The sequence below is a fragment of the Rhincodon typus genome, chromosome 4 (genome assembly GCF_021869965.1).
Source record: "Rhincodon typus isolate 14 chromosome 4, sRhiTyp1.1, whole genome shotgun sequence".
Lineage (NCBI taxonomy): Eukaryota > Metazoa > Chordata > Chondrichthyes > Orectolobiformes > Rhincodontidae > Rhincodon > Rhincodon typus.
The window spans coordinates 121,168,498-121,185,683 of record NC_063335.1 but is presented as its reverse complement, the minus strand read 5'-3'; the positions used below and the strand labels follow the sequence as shown (position 1 = coordinate 121,185,683).

At 38.2% G+C, this 17,186-nt stretch overlaps 1 protein-coding gene across 1 annotated transcript in view; it reads right to left on the bottom strand.

Annotated features, from left to right (window-relative positions):
• Nucleotides 1-17,186, bottom strand: part of LOC109929757 (intermembrane lipid transfer protein VPS13B) — a 310,493-nt gene that overhangs the window by 2,139 nt on the left and 291,168 nt on the right. Inside the window, exon 5 of the mRNA XM_048596229.1 lies at nt 15,722-15,956. Coding sequence (XP_048452186.1) covers nt 15,722-15,956 — 235 coding nt within the window. The remainder of the gene's footprint in view (nt 1-15,721; nt 15,957-17,186) is intronic.

Genomic DNA, 17,186 nt, shown 5'->3' with positions numbered 1-17,186 from the left:
CCCCCTCCCGACCACCACCACCACCACCACCACCAAGGTTCACGGTGCACAGCACCAGCACAGTACCAACTACAAGATGCACTGGAATAATTCACCAAGGCTTCTTTGACAGCATTTTCCAAACAAGTGAGCTCTAGAACCTCGAAGGACAAGGGCAGCAGATAGATGGGAACACCACCTGCAAGTCTCTCTTTGAGAAACACACACCATCCTGACTTGGAACTATATGAATGACAAGAAATGCTTGCGTGACATAAATTTGAAGACTCAAAGTCAGGCAATGATTACTGAATGGAATAAAGCACCATATTTTAGTTATCTAGACATGGTTCATTTGGCAGTATTCAGTGATTACAAACACAACACAAATTCTGGTAGACTATCTTTAATGGTGTGATTAAAGTCAACTGAGGCTATTTTGGATCTGATAAAGTGTAATTGAGGAAGGTTTCGTAAATGACCTCAGAATAAAAGACTGCCAAGGAAACAGCGACCAAACTGTATCAGAATTGAGCATTGATTTTGGGAGTGAAAAATTGGGTCAGAAGTAATTGTGTTGAGCTTTAATAAGGGAACTGCAAAAAGCAAAGGACAGAGTTGACTGGATTTGACTGTGAAAGGAGTTTAGCACAAAAGATTGTTGAGGAAAAATGGCAGACATTTCAAAAAATAGTTCACAAATCACAACAAAGAAATATCCCAGTGAGGAAAGAAGATTCTAGGAAGGAGATAAGCCAATATTGGGAAACTGAGGGAATTAAGGATAGTATTAAATTGAAAGGAAACATTTGCAATGTGTCAAAGGTTAATGGTAAATTACAGGATGGAGAAAGTTGTAAAAAGCAACAACAGATGACCAAAAATAACAAAACGGGAGAAAATAATTTTTGAAGGTAAACTAGCAAATGATATAAAAATGGACAGCAAGAGCATCTTTGAATATGCAAAAACTAAGAGAAAGGTGAAAGTGATCACTGGCCCCTCAGAGATTATGGCTGGGAAAACAATAATGAGGAATCAGGAAATGGCAGAGGGGTTGAATAAATACTTTGCATCAATCTTCATTATAGAAAACACTAACAATATTTCAAAATTACAAAACAATCAAGGGGCAAAAGAGGGAGAGGAAATAAACATGAAAATGAGAAACTAGGGAAACTAATGAGACTAAACACTGATAAGTCTCCTGCACCTGAGATAGTAGGAACTGCAGATGCTGGAGAATCCGAGACAACAAGGTGCAGAGCTGGATGAACACAGCAGGCCAAGCAGCATCATAGGAGCAGTCTCCTGCACCTGATCAGTTGCATCCACTAAACGAAGTAGTTACAATGACAGAGAATGCACCGGTAGTAATCTTCCAAGAATCCTCTTTTATGGAATGTCCCAGAGGATTGGAAAAGGAAAGGAGTCAAAAAATTTAGATTAACATCATTATAGGGAAATGTTAAAGTCTATCATGAACGATACAACAGCAGAACATTTACAAATACATAAATAAAAACAAATTGCTGGAAAAACTCAGCATCTGTAGACAGAAATCAAAGTTAGCTTTTGGATTCAGTGACCCTTCTTCAGAATGTACAGAAATGTCTTCAGAAATATGAATATAGTCAAGCTGAGTGTGCATAGCTTTATGAAGAGAAAATATTCCAGACAAATGTATTTGAAAGTTTTAAGGAGGTAACAGACAGGAGGATAAAGGAGAACCAGTAGAGGTAATCTATTTATATTTCCAAGAGGTGGTCAATGCAGTTCTGCACATCAGGCTATTTACAGTGAAGAAGGGTCCAGACCCGAAACGTCAGCTTTCCTGCTCCTCTGATGCTGCCTGGCCTGCTGTGTTCATCCAGCTCTATACCTTGTTGTCTCAGACTCCAGCATCAGCAGTTCCTACTATCTCTGAGTGAGTTTTAACCCCACTGCAATGCCTCTTCTAAGGATGCCTACCTTGAAGAAGTTACCCTCCTCCCTCCTGAAAGACCTCAGTGGATCTCTCGCCCACTGCAACCCTTTGGTATCCACCTTCTATCATCACCCCCCCCCTCTCTATTTATTTCAGAGCCCCCTTCCCCTTCCCTATTTCTGAAGAAGGGTCCAGACCCGAAATGTCAGCTTTCCTTGCTCCTCTGATGCTGCCTGGCCTGCTGTGTTCATCCAGCTCTACACCTTGTTGTCTCAAACTCCAGCATCGGCAGTTCCTACTATCTCTGAGGCTATTTATGGTGTTGGGGGTAGTATGTTAACATGAATTGAGGATTGGCTAACAAATAGAAGACTGAGTTAGGCTAAGTGGGGGAACTTTCAGAATAGCAAACTATTACAAGTGTACTGTCAGAGGGATCAATGCAAGGGGTACAATTATTTGCAACATATTAATGATTTGGATGAGGGAAGTGAATGTACAATTACCAAGTTATCAAATGACACAAGCGAGGAATGGCACAAAAAGTCTACAGAAAGATATGGACAGATTAAGTGAGTGAGCGAGAACTTGGCAGGTAGAATTTATTGTAGAAAAATGTAAGGTTATGTACTTTGGTAGGAGGAACAGAAGAGCTGAATATTAATTAAATGGATAAAGACTGAAGAAAGCTGCAACAGAGAGGGATTTGCCAGTCCTCTTAATAAATTACAAAAAGCTAACAAACAAGTTCATAATTGGTAAGACAAATTGGGACGGTAATAGGGAAGACAAATGGAATGTTAGCTTTTATTTCAAAGGGAATAAAGTAAAAAAATCATATACAAGGCACTAGTTAGACCGCACCACTCGAGAGTACTGCAAACAGTTTTGGTTCCCTTATCTAAGGAAAAACATACTGATAGTGTTGGCAGTCCAGAAAAGATTCATGAGATTGATTCCAGATATGGACGGATTTTTGTAGAAAGGAGAGGTTGAGTCAATTAGACTTGTTATTGGGTTTAAAATAATGAGAAGGAGCCTCATTGAAACATACAAGATTCTTAAAGGCTTGACAAAGTAGATGCCAAGAGATTGCTTCCCCTCCTGGGAAAGTCTATTACCAGACAGTACAATCTCAGATTAAGGGGTCACCCAGTTAGGACAGAGGGTAGTGTATCCATGGAATTATTAAACACCGAGGGCTGTAGAGACAATGTACTTAAGAATGGTCAAGGGTGAGATAGATTTTTAATCAGTAAGAGAATCAAGGGTTATCAGTATAAGGAAGGAAAGTAGATGTGAGGATTATCAAATCAGCCACCATCTTAATAAATGGTGAAGCATACTCAATGGGCCAAATGGTCTACTTCTGCTCTTACGTCTTTTAGCTGATTTCTTTGGACGTTTACTTCCTGTTTCTTTATTACTGGGCATATTAAAATTGTAATTTGCAATTAATTTTCAAAATAGCAAAGTAAGGAATCACAACATTATTCAGGCAGAAGATGAAGCCAGCATGATATCTGACAATCAGCTTGGGACAAATTAATTAAATTCCATTTGCTTGTCGTTAGTAATACCAAAAGACTTTTTTGCGAGCCTTTAAAGATTTTTGCTCGTAAGTTCAATATTTATATCACTTATTATACATGGCAAGCTAAATAAACACTTCAAAATGCTTTCATTGAACTAAGAAAACATCGTTTTTAAGATAACAAATGTGATAGACCCAATCTTGCAGGAGTAAGGCATATGTGGTTAGTTTGACTGTTTTTGCACCATTCAGCGCAGACCTTCTGAGACCTGAGTGATAGTGGGACCAACTACCTATCTCCTTAACCACTTGGATTTAATAATCAAAAAAGAACACAGGAATTCTGAAGGAAGAAATAGGATAAGAAAAAGATTAGCAAATTATAGTAAGTTAATAAAAGGAGGAAAAAAATAATTGAAAGGAGAGAGGACAGAAAAGAAACTTAAGAAAAATAAATTAGACATTTTATAAATCTCTAACTGGAATTTACTACCTGAAAGAAGTAAATGGATGAATATGAGCATTTTTTTTTTCTATAATACACAGATTTGAAGGTTGAGGGAGCGAGGGCTTTTTTCATTGGAGCGAAGAAGGATGAGAGGTGACTTGATAGAGGTGTACAAGATGATGAGAGGCACAGATAGAGTGGATAGTCAGAGACTTTTTCCCAGGGCGGAAATGACTATTACAAGGGGGCATAATTTTAAGGTGATTGGAGGAACGTATAGGGGAGATGTCAGAGGTAGGTTCTTCACACAGAGAGCGGTGGGCGTGTAGAATGCGCTGGCGGCAGTGGCAGTGGAGTCATATACTTTAGAGAGTTTTAAACGACTCTTGGATAGGCACATGGAGGATAGTAAAATGTAGGGTATGCAAGGTAGATTGATCTTAGTAGGATAATAGGTCGGCACAACTTCGTGGGCCGAAGGGCCTGTACTGTGCTGTACTGTTCTATGTTCTATGTTTAGATGTAAGCATTGCTGGCTGGGCCTGCATTTATTCCCCATCCTGAATTACCTGTGCGAAAATGGTGGTGAACTGCTTTCTTGAAACACTACAGTCCACCTTGTGCAGATACACCCACAGTGCTATTAGGAGGGAGTTCTAAGATTGTTCCAAGTGAGAATGATGTGAGACTTTAAAAGAGAACTTGCAGGCAGTGATGTTCCCATACATCCGCTGACCTGTCCTGGTTTGGAAGATGCCATTGAAGCAGCCTTGGCAAGTTATTCCAATGCATCTTGCAGATGGCTCACACTGTTGTCTCTGTGCGTTGGTGATGGAGAGAATGAATGCTTTAAGTAATGGGTGTTCTAGTTAACTTTCTGGTCCCAGGATCCCTGATTTTGGAGGATTAAGTGATGGTAATGCCATTGGATGTCAAGGAAAGATGGCTAGATTGTCTCTTATTGGAGTTTGTCATTGCCAGGCACTTGTGGTGTTAATGTTACCTGCCACTTTTCAGCCAAAGCTTGAACAGTGTTCAGATCTTGCCGTGTGCAGCTACAAATCACTTTACAACCTGAGAAGTTGTGTATGGTATTGGACACCATACAGTCACCAGTGAGCCTCACATGGGCAGGTTCCAAAACGAACAATGGTACACAGGTGTTGCTGAACAATTCTCACTTAATAGCACTGTCAGCAAGACAGCTTGTCACTTTGTTCATCCCTGATGAAGACTGACGATAGGGGAATTCATCAGATTAGATTACTCCTGTTCATTTGTGAATGAGACACAACTAGAAAATGTTCCACATTATTAGGAAAATCCAAACTTGTAGTTGTACAGGAAAAAGAATGGGTAAGAGCATGACTAATTCTGGAGCACAAGTCTTCACTACCACAGCTAGGAGATTGTTAGTGACTATAAATATTTTGTCCTTAAGGCATCCTTGAAGTTATTAAATATATTTACTATACGTACAAAGATATGAATTAGGGAGCAGAAGCGGACCTCATTCTACTTATGCCTGCCATTTATTAACATCATAGTTGATGTGATTGTAACCTCAAATTACATTTTACTCCTGCCCCCCACCGATAATCTTTCACTCCCTTGCTCAACTCACTGAATTACATATGTTTCTTCAAGCCTCCACAGACTGTTTTAAATCTCAAACCTGGGCTTCCTCTGATTACTGATTCTCTTGACATTTTCTCGTTTTTACTCTGTCAAAACTCTTAAAGTAACACCTCCATCAAATCGTCTCTTAATGTTCTAAGGAGAACAATTCTACCTTCTCCATTGTTTCCACATTAGTGAAGTCTCTCACCTTGGTATCGTTCTAGCAAATTTTCTCCGTACAGCATCCAAGAGAAAGATACACACATGGCCCACAATTGATTCTATCACCAATATAACAAAGAGAAAGTACGAAAGAATTTCAGCAGGTACAACAGCATCTGTTGAGAATGAAGTATTTTGATTGTAATATGGTGCTTCTTGAGAACCTAATGCTTTTGACAGTCATTTATGGAACCAATAGGATTTGTTGAAGTTAGTATCAAAAGCACTGAAGTAAACTGCATAAAACAGTCCATATTTACAGTGACTTTGATAAAATACCAGGACACATTTATGGACGATAAAAGTCACCGATCTTTCAATAGAGAAACAATTGATGCACTTGTCCAGTGATAATGCACATTTCAAGAAGGTGCTATGAATTTTGCTCTACATATTTGCGAGTAGCAGGAATATTCCCCATTCTTCCCCATGTGTTTCCAAAGGCCAAAACTAACGTTTTGGAAAAAAAAAATCAGATAAAGGCGACATTATATTCAATCAGCTACACATTCCAGTACATTGTGTCCCAATGATCTATATTAATTTGATTGGATTAAACGTATTCCAGATTTGATAAACATGCTGTTAACAAATAGGGTTGTAATAGTAGGGGATTTTAATTTTCCAAACGTAGACTGGGACTTCCATGGTATTAAAAGCTTGGATGGTGAGGACTTTGTTAAGTGTCTTCAAGAAAATGTACCTATTCAAGAGGGGGCAAAACTTGATTTTCTCTTAGGAAATAAGGCAGTGCAAGTGACTGAAGTGTAAGTAGGTGAACATTTTGGGACTACAGATCACAATTCTATTAGTTTTAAAACAGATATGGAAAAGGATAAGTCCTCAATAAAATTAATATTCTTAATTGGAGTAAGGCAAATTTTAATGATATGAGACAAGAACTTTCAAAAGTTGACTGGAGTAGACTGTCTGCTGTAAGGGAATGGCTGACAAGTGGCAGATTTTCAAAAGTGAGATAACGAGAATTCACAGGTATTTTGTTTATGTTAGAGTGAAGGGTAGGCTGGTGAGAGTAGGGTACAAAGAATGAATGAAGATATTGAGGTTCTAGTCAAGAATAAGAAAGAATCATATATTTGATATAGACAACAAAAATCAAATTAATCTCTTGAAGAGCATAAAGAGTGTAGGGACATTCTTAAGAGGGAAATAAAGAGGGCAAAGACAGGATATGAGAAAGTCTTGGCAGATAAGGTTAAGGATAATCAAAAGAGATTTGACAAGTACATTAAGAGGAAAATAGCAACTAGAGAGAGAATAGGAACGCTTAAAGATCAACGAGGTCGTCTATGTTTGAACCCCAGGAGATGGGAGAGATATTAAATAAATATTTTGCATCAGTTTACACAGTGGAGAAAGATATTGAGGCTAGACAACTCAGGGAAATAAATATTGATGTTTTGAAAACATTTCATATTACACAAGAGTAAGTGCTGGAGGTCTTAGAAAACAAAGGTGGATAAATCCCTGGGACCTGATCAAGAGTATCCCAGGATGTTGTGGGAAGTTAGGGAAGAAATTGCGGGGCCCCTAACAGAAATATTTGTATCATCTATAACCAAGGTGAGGTGGCATAGGACTAGAGGGTGGTTAATGCTGTGCCTTTATTTAAGAAAGGCTATAAGAAGAATCCTGGGAACTACTGACATGAGTGTGACATCAGTGGTGGGCAAGTTGCTGGAGATGATTCTTAAAGATAGGATTTATGTGCATTTGGAGAGGCAAAGACTGATTAAGTATAATCAGCATGGTTTTGTGCGAAGGAAACTGTGTCTCACAAACTTGATTGAGTTTTTTGAGGAAGTAATCAAAAAGATTGATAAAGGCAGAGCGGTAGACATTGTTCACATGGACTTTAGTTAAGCCTGTGACAACGTTCCACATGGCAGACTAATCAGTAAAATTAGATCACATGGGATTCAGGGTGAGTTTGCCAATTGGATACAAAATTGGCTTGTCAGTAGGAGACAGAGGGTGGTGGTGGAGGTTTGTTTTTCGAACTGGAGGCCTTGACCAGCAATGTTCCATAGGGATCAGTACTGGGTCCACTTTTGTTTGTCAGTTTTATAAATGATTTGGATGAGAACATAGGAGGCATGGTTAGTAAGTTTGCAGATGACACCAAAATTGGTGTATAGTAGACAGTGAAGAAGGTTTTCTAACATTATAAAGAGATCTTGATCAATTGGGTCAATGGGCTGAGGAGTGGCAGATTGAGTTTATTTGGATAAATGCGAGATATTGCATTTTGGGAAAACAAACTTGTACAGGACTTGTACAATTAATGGTAGGGCCCTGGAAGGTGATATAGAACAGACAGACCGAGGGGTTCAGGTACATAATTCTTTGAAATCTGTATCACAGATAGACACAGTAGTTAAGAAGGCATTTTGCACGCTTGCCTTCAATGCTCAGACCTTTGAGGTGGGAGGTCACATTGAGGTTGTACAGGGCGTTTGCTGAGGCCTCTTCTGGACTACAGTGTGCAATTCTAGTTGCCCTGCTATAAGAAAGGTATTATTAAATTGAAGAGAGTTCGGATAAGATTTACCAGGATGTTGCTGGAAATGGAGGGTTGGAGTTATAAAAATAGGCTGGACAGGGCTGGGGCTTTTTTTTCCACTGGAGTGTAGGAGGTGGAGAGGTGACTCTACAGAGGTTTATAAAATCATGAGGGACGTAGATAAGGTGAATAGCAAGGGTGTTTTCCCTACAGTGGACAAGTTCAAAACCAGGCAGCATATTTTAAAAGTGAGATGAGAAAGTTTTAAAAAGGACATGAGGGGCAAAATTTTAATTACACAGAGAGTGGTTTTTGTGTGGAATGAACTGCTAGAGGAAGTGGAGGATGTAGGTATTGTTACAACATTTAAAAGACATTTGGACAATTATATGAATAGGAACTGTTTGGAGGGATATGGGCCATTTGCAGGCAAGTGAGACGAGTTTAGATTGGGAACAGGGTTGGCGTGGACTAGTTGAACCGAAGGGTCTGTTTCCATGCTGTATGACTCTAGGACTCAAAATATCACCACTTCTTGTAGAATATAATAAGCTGATCTGTGTTCTGCTAGATGGCTAATAGCAGAAATTAATATGTTCTCTGCTTTACTAAAAAGAAGAATTGTTCACAATACTTTCCAAAGTACAACATATGAACTTGTAACATTTTAACACACACATGCCTATCTGGCCAGGTTTTTTTCCCAACATATATGACAGCCATCGATTCAGGTGTAGATTATTATAGCGTAAGGTTAGTAACTGCAGCAGAGCAATTACATCTCTGAACAGGCTGATAAGAAATATTGTAAGAACTGCAGCAGATCCACTCACGCAGCCAAAGGACACTTCCCACATCATTTCTTTATAGAAATGATTTCCAAATAACTTTTCCTGTTTTTGCTCTATGGGGATAGGTGTTCTACCCAACAGCTCAGCTGAAAACTGACATCATTTACTAAATTACACTGGCACAGTTAAATCTCAGGAATTTATGGAACACAGACTGCCATAACAGGACTGTGCAAAGAAAGGACTTACATCTAAGCTGAAATCTAAAATCAGTCCTTAATTAGCTCTCTCAGTTTTTGAGACGCCATCTAATTAAAAGGTTACTGAGCTACATTCATATTTACCTTTGCCAATGACACTTTAATAAAATCTTCCAATACTACCTATAATTTTAAGAGCTGTGTGCGAATTCCTTTCCTAATGTAACTTTTCCACAAGTCTTAGTGAAAACAACTACTGTGCAGTTAAAAAGTAGCTTGCTCTTTGTCCAAAATCTAAAATGTTTTTATAGCTTTTTGTCTTTGTTTAATATAAACTGCTTTGCTTTCTGTCTGTGCTCAGTACATAAAAATTAATTCTGGATTTTGTTCAATGCCTACAAAGCTTCTTTCCAAAAATAATATTTGAAATTCACTGGTACAGCACTCCTCCTGCTTATCTCCACTTCGCGAAATGGAATGGAGCCTTTAAATCCATAAAGTTAATCTCATCTATAGCTTCAATCTACTCTAACTCAAACAAGCAATCAGGTTGCAGCCTATTTAAAACATTCTCAGACAGAAAACTAAACAACTTACTTGCTTTTAACCTGTTGGTAAGGCACAGTAAAGATGTTTCACTGCAGATTTATAGTTCACTGTTAATACATCACAAAGGTCAGAAAATGCTAAAAATATGATGAAAAGTCTGAAGCAGAACATTTCAAAAGATGTTGCACATTTGTTAATTACAAATAAAAAATAAACCTGATCTGTGTGAGATGATTGTTACATTACTGCTGATTGGCACTCATACTTCTTAGCCAAAATTTCTAAAAGAATGCATTTTTAGTTTACACCATAAATGACAAATTGAGATAAGCAAAATTAGAGTGTCAATTAAGCTAATTTAAACAATTGCCACATTTCAAATTTATAATAGTAAATGTAGGAACGTAGGTCTTCTAAATAAAACCACATTTATATACAGGAACCATATTTTTGCACAGAACCTACAGCGCATGCTGTAAAAGTACAAGAAGTGATAGCTATTATATATGGGTTACTTGACAAGCATAAAATAATTTTTTTAGTTTAAGTTAACCACAAGTGACAGGTAATTTGCGGCTCTACTGCCTATTGACATTAGGAATTCTGTTCAATGTGAGCACATTATTCCACTTGTCATGGAAAGTTGATTTGTTCTAGCACATACATAATAGAAAGTAAAAAGTCTCAAAGAAGGACACATTTTGCGACATTTCACCATGGTGAGAATGGAAAAAGCTTCCATTTTCAGATAAAAGACCCAAACAAAAGGGCTTAAAACTACAAAGTGACTGTATTAAATTTGGACATGAATTGGAAATAGAGATTACAGTAATGCTAAGATATTATGACAACCAATCATAACTGATGACAAAATGTCAACTTGACAAAGTTGGTACCACTTTAGCATCTGGATCAGAAAGCCTGCACCCAGAGCAGAATTTATAATTAAGGCTGAAACAACAGTGAACATGTAAGAGATCACTTGGGTGTAAATCACCAACCATCCCAGTGGCTTGGGCGGACATGAAAAATCTAAGGACAGAATATATGGAGATGATTTAATAACCTAGTAAACATCTCTTCAAACATACAGAGCAGAAAACAGATTATTATTTTCACTGCTGTATCAGATATTAGCTGGTACTTTGTCCACATTACAAAAGCCAAAAAAAGTGAATTCCTGGTGGAAGAGGGTTGCTGTGTTTGTCAACCTAATGAGATGTACTTGAAGCACCTTGAGGCCTCCTTAAGTTGTGAAAGGAGGGACACAAATGCCATTCTTGTTTATTTATATTACAGTCTGTGGTGTCTTGAATAGTGACAAACTTAGAATTTGGTGAGACAACTTGTGAGTTTGAAATTGCTTACACAATTCAATGTCAAAGAGTGTGTGTGAGTGCATGTGCGTGTAGGTGAGACAAACAGAGAGAGAAGTGGGTGTGGGGAGAGATACAGAAGAGGTGTGAAGTGGAGGTCGGTGAGGGGTTGGAAGTTCTCAAATTTCCTTGTGAGACACCAAAGAAACATATTATGCTTTGATCCACGAAAGGCAGATTTAAAAAACCTATCTTTTGTTCTTATCAATCCTCTTCCTGATCAATTTTACCACGCAAGAAAGACCAAACAAGATTCCCTGCCATCATCAACAGGTTAAAATGAAAATGAGACCTAACAACATCATTGAGTCCTGATCCACATTCTTAAACAAAGCTGCTCAGCTTTAGAGGCATACCTTCATTGCCTGTGCAGAGGGACAGGTAAAATTTAAGAGTACCAAGATAACCGGCATCTAGGTCATCCAAGTCGATTAAATGCCTATCCACTCACTTTGAGAAAAAAAGATCAATGTGTTGATGTGGATAGGGCCATTTCAAGTACATTTTGCAGTGAATCAATCAGCCGCAGTTACACTGTTTTGTCAAGTCAAACAAACTAGAACATCTACAAATTTTTGGATCAGTTCCTGGGATGTCTCAGCATGTGACCTCAGTTGTCAGATAAAGCATATCTGTGTCATGCTTCCCGAAAATGTGTACTAGCACTCTTTCCATTCTCTTCCAGCCTACTAGCTGCTCCGAATACCACAAGTCTCCATGCAAATTAATTTAAAAGGGAGCAACTCCACATTTCTATTTAATAAACAGTGGAAGTGCGGGAATGAGAAAAATAAGAATGAGATACTAAAAATGCAAAGAGAAAATATGTGAACAGCAAAAGAACGAAAACTAACTTTAAAAATGACAAAAGCAGTGCAAGTGCAATATCAATAATCAAAACATGGGAATCAGGCAAAAAGTCGAGTGAGGGAAAGAAACATATGTATATTTACTTCATCTCTATGATCTATGTTATGAAATAACAACTAACATATTTAACTGACAAAACAATTGAGGGAATCTACTGATGTCATTAACCACAAAAGCAGAATGTGAATGGTTCATGAAACTCATCAGACCCTGAAGTGATGTTATAGGCCGTGACTCACTGCAGCCGAATTTTTACTTATGTAATATGAAAACAGACACTTACTGGCAATAGCACAGTCAGAGCAAAGGTAGCTTGGATCATTACTGGAATAGACTTTCTAGATGTGATTAATGCACTATTTCTGATTTGGATACCCATCTACAAAAAATGTTATTTATTTTATTAAGACATTCCTCCACCTTGAGGTTTGCCATCAGTTAGCATGATTAAGCCAACAGTCTCTGTGAGGTTGACAGTAAAAGTCTTCAAATGAGGCAAACCATTTGAGAAGAAAATACCATGAACAGAGTGGTGTTTTCTACTGTATAAAAATGTAATCTGCTTATTTGTTCTACTAATAGATCACTGCTAAAATACATAGCTCGCTTACAGTCATCCTTAAGCACATTCTTCTGAATAAAACTTGTGCCAAAAAGGTAAAACATCTGCTTCTCCTCAGTTATAAATGGGTAGCTCAGATATGAACCGCAAATTCAGTTTTGGCAATCATATCACTTACCTGCAAGTTCTCACACTCTTGATGCTGGACTTGAAATTGGTCACATCAACCATGTGCATCTTGACCTAACTAATTCTACCATTGTAAGGTATCTTGCAGTGTGGCTCAACATCTAGGTTGTTTTGCTCACTCTTCAGATTGAAAGTATTTTGCATCACAGATTGGTGTAAGGTGACAATCGGGAGGTGAGGACAATAGTTCAACTGGAGTTTTAGTGAACGATGGGACCAACAGTCCATCTCATTACCTCCTAATGCTTAAGGAAACTAAAAGAAACCGGAAAATTGCAGAAACAAATTAGGTGAATATGAATCAACTTAGGGCAGAAAGAGAAAGAAAAGTTGAAATAAAGCATAAAGAAGAAACACACAAAAATGATAAATAATAAAATGCGTAAAGAATATAAAATTAAAATGTGCTAAGGTATCTAGGAAGAACTTTCTACGTGAAAGAATGAGATTCAGGAGTCTCACTTGTTCCCTTTCTGGGCGGATAAGTTCAATGACATTGTAAAAACGCACCTTTTCTCACTAAATGAGTCCCTTACATTGTTAAGTGCTAGCCCTAACTTCCATTCACTTAGAAAATAAAAGAACGAAAGAACTGTGGATGCACTAAATCAGGATCAAAAACAGCTTTTGCTGGAAAAGCTCAGCAGGTTTGGCAGCATGTGTGGACAAAAATCAAAGTTAAAGTTTCAAGTCTGTAAGTTCTGAGGAAGGGTCAGTAGACTTGAAACTTTAACTTTGATTTTTGTCCACAGATGCTGCCAAACTTGCTGAGCTTCCAGCAACTTCTGTTTTTACTCCATGTGATAGTAGGTTTCAATCTGTAACCACCCTCTAGGTAAAAGAAATATTTATTTGGTGATTTACACAAAAATAAACACAGATTCACAGAATTGTTACATTGCAGATGGAAACCCGTCCCATTGTGTCTGCACTAGTACTCCAAATGAGCATCATAATTCAGTGCCATTCTCCTGTCTTTTCCATTTAACCCTGAATATTGTTGCTACTTATGCAATTATCTAGTACCCTCCCGAATGCCTCAATTGAACCAGCCTCCACCAAACTTCCAGTGAATTCCAGACCCCAACTACTCACTATGTGAAAAAAAACTGCCTCACATAATGCTTGCTTCTTTGTAAACTAAATTATATGTGTCCTTCATTCCCAATCCTTTTATAGAAGGAAACACTTTCTTCCCTATCCAGTATGTCCAGGCCTACTTGGTTTTTAAAACTACTATTGGATCTCCTCTGAGCCATCTACTCTCCAATCAAAACAGGCCCTTCTTCTCCAATCTATCTTCAAATGTGAAATTTCTCATCCATGGAACTATTCTCACAAACTTCTCTGTCATCTCTCCAAACCATTCATATCTTTCCTATAGCATGGTGCCCAGGACAGTACACAATACACCAGCTGTGATCTAACTGGTTTCTTCTACAAGTTCAGCAGGACATCCTTGCTCCTGTACTCCATGTCTTTTTGAATAAAGTATACTATACTTTACAATTTATTAACTGTTCACTTCACCTTTAGTAGCTTATGTGCATATACACCTAGGTCTCTTTGTATTTGCTTCACAGCATTTAGGTCAGCACTTTTTAGGAGAGCATCCTTCAGGTTATATCTCCAACTTCTTTCGACCACCTCACCTCTCTTCACCTGTTTAGCAAGAAGCTGACTCTTAATCTAAAATTAGACTTGTGATAGATGTAACAGTTAAAATCTCACTTCGAATGTTATTTTTTTTAATTCATTCATGGAACATAGGCATCGCTGGTTAGGCCAAAATTTATTCCCCATCCCTAGTTGACCTTCAGAAGGTGGTTGTGAGCTGCCTTCTTGAAACACTGCAGTCCATTGGTGTAGGTTGATCCACAATGCCATTAGGGATTTCCAGGATTTTTACCAAGTGATACTGAAGGAATAGCAATATAATTCCAAATTAGGATGGTGTGTGGCTTGAGGAAAACTTGGACGTGGTGGCATTCCCATGTATCTGATCCCCTTGTCCTTCGAAGTGGTTGTGGTCATGGGTTTGAAGGGTACTTATGTGAATTTAAGTTCCATCAATTGCCATTAGGACACATATCCCCAGTGTGTCTAGACCTCTAGATTACTAGTCACAAAACAAACCATTGTTCTACTATCTCCCTAATCTACTTTGTAAATCTATAAAAGTTTTGATCTCAAAGAATTTCCTGCCATGTGGTCTAAATGGTTTATGCTGGTGTTTGTACCTCATACAAAATTCTTCCCAATCCACTTTGGCTCAGCTTATCACGGATGCTCTCGTATTCCTTTCTCTCACATTTATGTAGCTTCAGCTAGGGTTCCTCAATTACTTCATGTGATAAAAACCAAATGAACTGTGGAAGTTGTAAATCAGGAACAAAAACAGAAGTTGCTGGAAAAGCTCAGCAGGTCTAGCAGCATCTGTGAAGAAATAAACAAGGTTAAAGTTTCAAGAGCACTGACCCTTCCTCAGAACTGTCAGACCTGCTGAGCTTCCAGCGACCTCTGTTTTTCCTCCATGTGATAGTAGGTTCCAATCTATAACCACCCTTTAGGTGAAAGAAAATTCTTCCGAATTTCCCTTTGGATTCATTAGTGTTACTGTACTTTGGTGAAAGGAAATCAAAAACAAAGGGTCATGTGGAAATAACATTTCAACATCTACTCTATCAAACCCTCAGTAGTAACCAGTAGTAAAGACAATGATGCAAGTTAAGCCAATAACTTTAGTATCTGGAATTAATGAAAGGAATTGCAGAACAAAAGAAACTTTTTACTTTAAAGTAATGAAGAGTAAATTAATACATTTTGGCGTGACCCTCAAAACTTTGTAGATGCTGTGCCAAGGACTGAAAGAGGCTCAAGTCAAGAAACTGAGCAGACAAATCTAAACCGGAACAGCAAATAGAATTTACCTTCGTCCAGAATAGGCCGTGAAATGACAAAAGGAATCTCCTGTAGTGGTTCCATGTATTTGTGGCCAGCACTTATCACTTTTATCTGAGGTAAGCAGATGACCAAAGTCCCAGGCATATTCACTTCAGTATGGTACCAATTCCTCACCGTCCCTGGGATGTCACCTGCCACTATGGTACTTGGAGATGGCAGACTCTCATTTGGAAAGAATACACAACACGACTGAACCTCAAGCTGAAATTGAAAAATATAAAAGTGTCATCAAAAATCAAATAAGTGCTGTTTTAAATTGAATTTTCTGAGTCCCTATTGACTTCCATTCATATGAGCTAAAATAATATTGTAATGTTCTTTTAAAAAGAATCGAGAAAACACATTACACTGTGCCTTTCACCAATTATGTTCTGCAACAGCAATTAATCTCAAATCTCAAAATTAATAACCCTTTTACATATCAAACTCAAGTAAGTAGTTTATACTGTCTCTGCAGAATGGTTTCCAATTCAAATAGAACACCTGTATCACCCATGTTTGGAATTCTCGATCCCAGATAGCTTTGGATGCTCAATCGGTGGGGTATATGAGATGAACAGCTTTTTGGATGCTAAGAGAATTGACGGCTACGGGAATAGGGTAGGAAGGTGAGGTAGAAGATCAGCCCTAATTTTATTAAAGCATACAACACACTTGAAAAGCCACACAAACTATTGAATTATTATCACAGGTTAGAAGTCTTAAGCTTGTTTCCAGCTATCCAACAGGTGACCAGAAATGGGGGGAATGACAAGGCACGACAGATAAAAAGGCAGCAAGAGAGGGAGAAAACACAATGAGTGAGAGACCAGCGAGTATTCTGCACACTACAAACATTTCATAGAAGCAAGGAGCTAGGAGACAGGCAAGAGACCAAGAAATGGAAAGAATTGTGGTCAATGATAATAAAGGACAACAGAAAGGACAAGAAGCACAATCATACAACAGAAAAGAATAATGAATTTGGCCTATTGAGTCTGAGCTGGCTGTTCCCCAGAGCATTCTAGTTAATCCCACTCCATTCTTTTGCATGCCCCTGTAAGTTATTATGCTGCATTGACAACTGATCCAATTTAAAATTCAGAGACGCTGAAGATGACAGAGGCTCCAGTTGCTCTATACGATTGGCTGTCATTTATTGCACACTGAACACTGACTACATTTCAAAAATGGTAAAGCACTTTGAGATATCATGAGGTTGTGAAAAAAGGGTGAAAATGCAACTCATACTTGTCCTTCAAAGTCAGAAGTTAAAACTGCTTAAGTTGCATTCATTTATATGATTATAAAGTCTGACTGTCTGAATGTGTGAAAATACAAAACAGTTTTGGGTGACATGATGACCTATCAATCCATTCCCCTGATTCATTCTCTCCCTTCCCTTCCCCTCCAAGTGAATTCTCAACAGCTACACAAATCTGCTCTTTTATT